The sequence below is a fragment of the Lepidochelys kempii genome, chromosome 13, assembly GCF_965140285.1.
Source record: "Lepidochelys kempii isolate rLepKem1 chromosome 13, rLepKem1.hap1, whole genome shotgun sequence".
NCBI classification, from domain to species: Eukaryota; Metazoa; Chordata; order Testudines; family Cheloniidae; genus Lepidochelys; species Lepidochelys kempii.
The window spans coordinates 8,870,667-8,877,899 of NC_136392.1; the positions used below are offsets into that span (position 1 = coordinate 8,870,667).

Sequence of the window (7,233 nt, forward strand, 5' to 3'; positions counted from 1 at the left end):
ACATAAGGTTTTTTTTATTGTTTTTGATAAGCGATGAATAGCTTTGCTGAAATTAACCTATAGTGACTCCTATATGCTTTGTTTGAAGTTAGCTATAAAAGATTAGATGAAAGAATTTGCTTTGGAGCAATCTGAAGAAGCTTTCTTTGGGCAAGGATCTGACAACTAAGTTCCCCAGCAGTTAAATGGAAGGAGGGCCCCCTGAAGCCTGGCTGCTGATCCCTCAAAATCATCGAACTTTAGATAAATACAGATGTTTTGAAATTCTCTATACCTACTGCAACTGTGTGTGTGTGTGTGCTTAATATCTAATAAAGCAGTTTTAGGTAAAAACACTCTGGCTTGTATCAATTATCTGTCAGATGGATGAGCTGTGCCCCCATTAATTTATTCCTGATGACGCCTGGAGAGAAACAGTAAAGTTACCACTGCTTTAGGTTCTGAAAACCTTGGGTGACATAGCATACAGTACTTTCTATGAGAAGTCCCTTGTTTTATATTACACCTGTTTGTAGAACTGTCACAAGTTCTTGTCACAAATATTCTCTGTGGATGTTTAAACATTCTGACTCTAGCTTTTCTTCTCACCTCCAGGGGTCCAGTACAAATACACCAGTCCCAGGCAGCTCTGGAGTTGGAACAACCAGACCATTTACGCGACAAAGGATAACGCGGGTGAACCTCAGGGACCTCATATTTTGTTTAGAAAATGAGCGAGAGACAAGCCATTCACTATTGCTATACAAAGCATTCCTTAAGTAAAATGGAAAAGATCAAGGTATTTTTGACAGAGAGACGCCTGAGGACATTTTTTTATAGATTTGCAGATTACGCCTTTTTGTAACAAGCAAATGGGATATTGTTTCAAAAACAACCACCTCTTTACATGGAACAGTTTTTTATTCTTGTTTATAAAAAAAACAAACTCTTCAGTACAAGAGAAATACATTTCTGTAACAGTGAGGATACTTACAAGGCCTGTGGATACTATAAATGGACAATTAAACTTAACTCATCTCTTGATTGAGTGGCCTTCTTGCCAAACAAGCCATATATAAAGACTGATGGAATCGTTTAGCAAATAACTAGCTACCCTTTGTCATACCTGTAGCAGTTTCAACATTAATTGTGCATTTTAGTTCAGTTTTACTTAACTAAATTGATTATATAGGTATATGTCTACAGCAGATGACCTCATTTCATTTTAGCTTTTTTTAAACAGTCAGTTAGCAAAGCAAACTGATTTTTAAGAATATTTATCTTTCCCCAACATGTTCAAATTCTAGAGGGATATACAATTAATTGAAACATAACCTCAATTTTTAATCACATTATTGCTTATTAGAGGCCCTGAAATCCCATAAAGGAGGGTTACTTCTGAATGTTTTTATCAGCATCTGTAAAAATGCATTTTATTTGCTATAGTTTGTAAAGCTGTAAAGTTTGAAAAAAGAAAAAAGGAAAAAAAAGAAAGAGAAACCTTTTCAGCATAAATATATTTTACTTGCACTGTGTTTTTAGCTAAAGTGAAAGCTTAGATTAAATAAAATCAAAGTTGAGAGGAATCATCAAAAAGACTCTTTCTCAGTGTGAATCAAGTGTTGAAAAATGGTTGGTGTATTTTGTCAGTAATTGTACATAATTTTTGGCACATAACATAAAAAATGGCTATGTAAACTATAATTATTTTGCTAAAAGACTGTATGCAAGCTGTGGGCCTACTTTAAAGATGTCCAGAGCAAAGTCCCTTCTTTGTACCTATTTTTTTATTACAAATATACTAATTGGTTCTTTATATTTTCAGAGGTTATTGTATTAAATTGTCTATTGATAGTACTTTTATGACTGTAAATACTTTGGCTTTCTTCGTGTGAACTCTCATGTTAGAATTTAACTCTCTTGCGTGTAAACTGAATGCTGATCAGTATTTTTTATCAACACCTGACAACTGTTACACCTTTTATTTTGTCTTTTAGGAAATCCTGTCTTTCCATTTTTTTCATGTAAATTTTGCACAGTTACTTGTTCATATGTAAATATTTTACTTTCAAAAATGAAGTTTTTAATTGCTATTGTTTTATATAGGATTGAAAGAAAATTAACTCCTTTATTAAAAACAAATTTATCTGTATTTGCTAATGCATTTTCACTCTCTACATCTTTCCTCCTCCTGGATTTATTTTTCTTAGCACAGTAATAAGATCCTTCTCTGTGAGGGGATGCTACCTTCCAATGATGCACTTTATTTCTTTTAAGCTTGCTTGCTTTAACCAATATTTTGAAGGCATACAGCTACCCTTGCTATGAATACAGAAATTTCACTGTCCGCCTAAGGCGTTCTGTATAAAGATCAAGGGTAGAATATCTGTAGCAGGGACGTCTCCTATAGAGTGTGTGACATTTTATTTTGACTTAATAAAATTCTTCATAAAATACTGTGTTCACACTGAGGGCCAGACTCTGCCCTCAAATGCACATGTGCTACTGTCTTTGACATCAATAAGAGGCATGTGTGTATCTCAAAAGAGAATTTGGTGCTAAATTGTAAAGGGACAGTGTCAGGGAATTTTTTTTAAATAGCTCAGTTTCTTTAAGTGTTTTTCTGTGCTGTAGGTCATTAAAATCTATTGTATTTTTCACTATTAATGCTGTCCATTCACTTTTTGGATTTTATTCAGATTGGACTGCAAAAAGATTGCTCACACATTCCCTTTTGTTTCCATTAGTGAGGCCCAAGTTCTGCCATCAGACCCATACAGAGTCCTGTTCATTTCAGCAGGTATCCTTGCAGGTGGATGGAACTGCCAGTGCAGATAGGATTGCTGGCTACTGTCCCAAACTCACTATTGGCTAATATCAAATTAGGACACAACCCTGCAGTAACTTAAGCCTGTGAGAAACTATTTGCGCATGAGTGTAGTGCCATTGAACTCGATGGGATGACTCCCAGGAGTAAATTTCTCCCCTGAGCAAGTGTCTGTCGGATTGGGGCTAACGCGGTACCTCTTGGTTCTTGTGCTCTGTTGTAATGCTGAGTTCACAAATACTGGTGGGAAATCAAACCAATCCAGACATCTGCTTTCATTGCAATTTTTTTAAATTAGTTTTTAAAAGCTTTGAAACTTGGTTTTAGAGCCAAAGCATTATTGAAACATTCCTTTACACATAAAAACGCTTCTTCTAAATGTTAGATGCCATTCAGAGTAGCAAGGAAAAACATAGAAGCTGGAATTTACGTCTTGGCAGGTAAGTGGAGAAGTGATATTTAAAAGTTAGTTTCCATGTTTAATTCTTAAAACACAGTATGGGATGGTAAGACTTGGCCCAAAGTTTTACTGGTAGGGGTCTGACATGGCCATGTGGCAAGTGGCAAATCCATATTTGAGTAATGAAAGTCATCACAAACGTGCCTATACCAATGCCGTAGCTTATTTTTATATGCCATATTTAGCAGAGAAAGTGTTGTAGAAATATTCTGGAGAGACTTAAATTGTATTGGGGAGGGAAAAGAAGTTACTTTATCTCTCTCCATCCATTTTGCTCCCTAAGTAGCATAAGTCCACTTATACAGACTTCTGAAAAGAAATTTTAAAACCATCTTTTGAAATAACAAAAATCCTTTTTCTATATATCAAAAGTAAATATCTTAGGACTTCTCAGGGCTAGTAAATGCCAGCGGGATAAATGGCACAATCTCCCCTTTCCAATAGTGCAAAGCTAGCCCTGGGATCTGTGAACTCTTGTAACTGAGGTACCGGACCTTAAGCCTGTCACGAGTGCAGAACTGAACACTACCTAATCAGGATGTTGGGTTATTAGTCTTTTTTTTTTTTTGGGGGGGGGGGGAATAGGAAGAAGAGGGGTTGCGGGGGTTTTCAGAATTGGGAGGAAATGTTTTTTAGTATGTTGATTACTTTATTTAAATAAGTGGCAACTGTATGAAGTTGCTCAGAAATTTGGAATATTAGGGGAAAAGTCCTGCTTGAGAGGGATTAATGGAGAAGCAAGCAGACAAAGTTGTCCGAGTTGCCTAATGAATGTGACTTTAGCTCAGGGACCCACAATTTAGCATATGGCTATTGCCCCATGTATGTGGCACATGTGTGCGTGCATATGCATATTTTGGGGATCACTTGGTTGAATGTCTTTTTAGAAGATTTTCTGCTCCTGCGTAGGGATTCCAGACACAATCTAAATAAAGATAAGTCATCTTTGCCCCTATGGATGGCCTCTACAATCTTAACAAAGGAATGATGCAAATAAATATTTTGCAATTCCTCCTTAGGTCTCTAGGTGTCATGTGATGGAGATGTAGGAAAAAATAAACTAGGGAAGTTTGAGTTCAAGTAACTGCTATAGAGAGATCTGTAATGCAATAAAGAAATTATAGAATGACTGACTTTATTTTGTTAGCCCAAGCAGCACTCTGATACTCTGTGATTATGTTTCAGAAGGCAGTATGTAGCTGTAATGGACCTGAACTATTGATATTATTCATCTGGCATGAAAAGTCAGCAAAACAATTAGAATATAATAAGGTGCTCTGAATTCAACCTGTTTTTCTATTTTGCACCTGTATAATAAAATAAGGGTCCCATGAACAAACCTCTCAGAATGAGACGTGTGAAACTTTGATAATGTCCATAAAATTTGCAGTAATCATTTTATTAGGCTTTTTAATATGATCCAGAAAGTTTGTGTCTAAGCCCTGCTCTACACAGGGGAGGAGGGGGGGAGGATTGATCTAAGTTAAGCAAATTCAGCTACATGAATAACGTAGCTGAAATTGACATACTTAGATGGACTTACCGTGGTGTCTTCACTGTGGTGAGTCGACTGCTGCTGCTCCCCCATCGACTCCGCCTGCGCCTCTCAGGGTGGTGGAGTCGAAGGGAGAGCGCTTGGGGGTTGATTTATCACGTCTAGACTAGTTGCAATAAATCGATCCCCAGTGGATCGATCGCTGCCTGCTGATCTGGCGGGTAGTGTAGACATACCCTAAGTTAGACACTTGGCTGAGCTACTGAGTAATACAATGATTGTAATATGACTGTTTCCATATTCAAATATCTGCCCAGAGAGTAAAGCCCTACTTTTCTGGGGTGTGTGGTATAAGGTACTATGACTTGGTTATTTGCTATTCAAGTTCCAGTATATATAAAGGCCCAAAGTTCAGCACAATCAAGCATGGGTTTTTTAATGTGAAGATGGAGGCAACTATGTGCCAAGCTTCAATATTAAAATTAGTTATAAGGTGCAGAACAAATTTTAAATGGAAAAGAGTTCAACCTAATCCCTCTGACTTTTGAAAATATAGCACAGACCTACATTTTTGTGAGTATCTTGTTTTTCAGTTAAGGGAGGCAGTGTGGTTGCATTGATAGAACACTGGTGTGGAACCTAGAAGAGAGGGAGGGCCTGGGCTCTCTGGTTAACTGGAAAAGGGAATGCAGAAACCTTCTCATGCAAGAGGGAGAAGGACTATTGAGTTTGGAGCTAGGCCTCTAGGGAGAAAGCCCTGAGGGGCATAGCTCTACCCAAAAATGGCAGGATGACCCTGCAGAGCCTGGGATGGGGTGGAGAGTCTGTGGAGCAGTGAGTGAGCCTAGGTATGGGGTCAAGTTATGTTTGCGTTTAGTTTATTGGACTCCTTATTTACCTAGAAGGGGTGGCACTAAATGTGACCTGGCTGGAGGGCTGAGTCAAAAGAAGAGGTGGACCACTTGTTGCTAGAGGAGAAGTGCCTGCAACGCCATGCCTAGTGACAAGGGGATGCTCCAGCACTGAGTCTACTCGTTGACACCCCTATATGCACTGTACTCTGTAGGAGGAAGTGAGCAATTAGACAGTAAAATTTATTTTCACAGCATTTGGTCTATGTGCTATTCCATCCAATAGCAAAATTAAGCTATTGAGAGCAACCTTAGTAAATTTTCTCTAACTTATTTCAGCATGCACGGAGCAGTGTGATTTCTAGGACAAACCGAAACATTGCCCTTGGCTTGTAGGCTAAGCTGCTGAGAACAAATACCTTCAATATTTCAAGGAGACCAACACTCCACAACAATTAGAAGTTTGGCCCCTGTCTTTATGGGAGAACATGGTTTTCAAAATAACATGTCATCATCCCCACACACACCACCTGATTCTTTTACTCTAAGGACATTTTACACCACCTTGGCATGGCAAAGAGGCTGTAATGTGCATATAATACTCCTGAGGGCATTCTGTGCCAAAAAAAAAAAAAATTAGATTCACCAAGGACAAGTCATGCCTGACTAACCTGATTGCCTTCTATGATATAACTGGCTCTGTGAATAGCGGGAAAGCAGTGGACCTTGACTTTAGGAAAGCTTTTGATATGATCTCCCAGAGTGTTCATGTCAGCAAAAGTATGGATTGGATGAATGGACTATAAAGTGGATAGAAAGTTGGCTAGAATGTCAGGCTCAATGGGTAGTGATCAGTGGCTCAATGTCTAGTTGGCAGCCAGTATCAAGTGGAGCGCTCCAGGGGTTAGTCCTGGGGCCAGTTTTGTTAAACAAAGAGGTATGTAGGCTGGAGGGTAGGGATAGGGAGGATTGGGCCAAAAGAAATCTGATGAGGTTTAACAAGGACAATTGCAGTTAGGATGGAAGAATCCCATGCACTGCTACAGGCTGGGGACTGACTGACCAAGCAGCAGTTCTGCAGAAAAGGACCTGGAGATTACAGTGGATGAGAAGCTGGATATGAATCAACAGTGTGTCCTTGTTGCTCGGAAGGCTAATGACATATTGGGCTGCATTAGTAGGAGCACTGCCAGCAGATGGAGGGAAGTGATTATTCCCCTGTATTCGGCACGGGTGAGGCCATATCTGGAGTATTGCATCCAGTTTTGGGCCCCCCACTACAGAAACGCTGTGGACAAATTGGAGAGAGTCCAGCGGAGGGCAATGAAAATGATTAGGAGGCTGAAACACATGACTTATGAGGAGAGGCTGAGGGAACTGGACTTGTTTAGTCTGCAGAAGAGAAGAATGAGGGGGGATTTGATAGTAGCTTCCAACTACCTGAAGGGGGTTTTAAAGACGATGGAGCTAGGCTGTTCTCAGTGGTGGCAGATGACCGAACAAGGAGCAATGGTCTCAAATTGCAGTGGGGGAGGTCTAGGTTGGATATTAGAAAAAACTTTTTCACTAGGAGGGTGGTGAAGCATTGAAATTACCCACCCTCTAGTGAAATAGTTAACTA

General features: G+C 39.2%; 1 protein-coding gene across 2 annotated transcripts in view; it reads left to right on the forward strand.

The window, feature by feature from the left end:
* TAF4 (TATA-box binding protein associated factor 4) overlaps positions 1–2,039 on the forward strand; it is a 66,062-nt gene extending 64,023 nt beyond the window's left edge. For both annotated transcript variants that reach the window (XM_073309179.2, XM_073309180.2), the window contains one exon: positions 595–2,039. In XM_073309179.2, the coding sequence (XP_073165280.1) occupies positions 595–762 (168 nt within the window). In that variant the 3' untranslated portion in view covers positions 763–2,039. The remainder of the gene's footprint in view (positions 1–594) is intronic.
* The last annotated feature ends 5,194 nt before the right edge of the window (positions 2,040–7,233 follow it).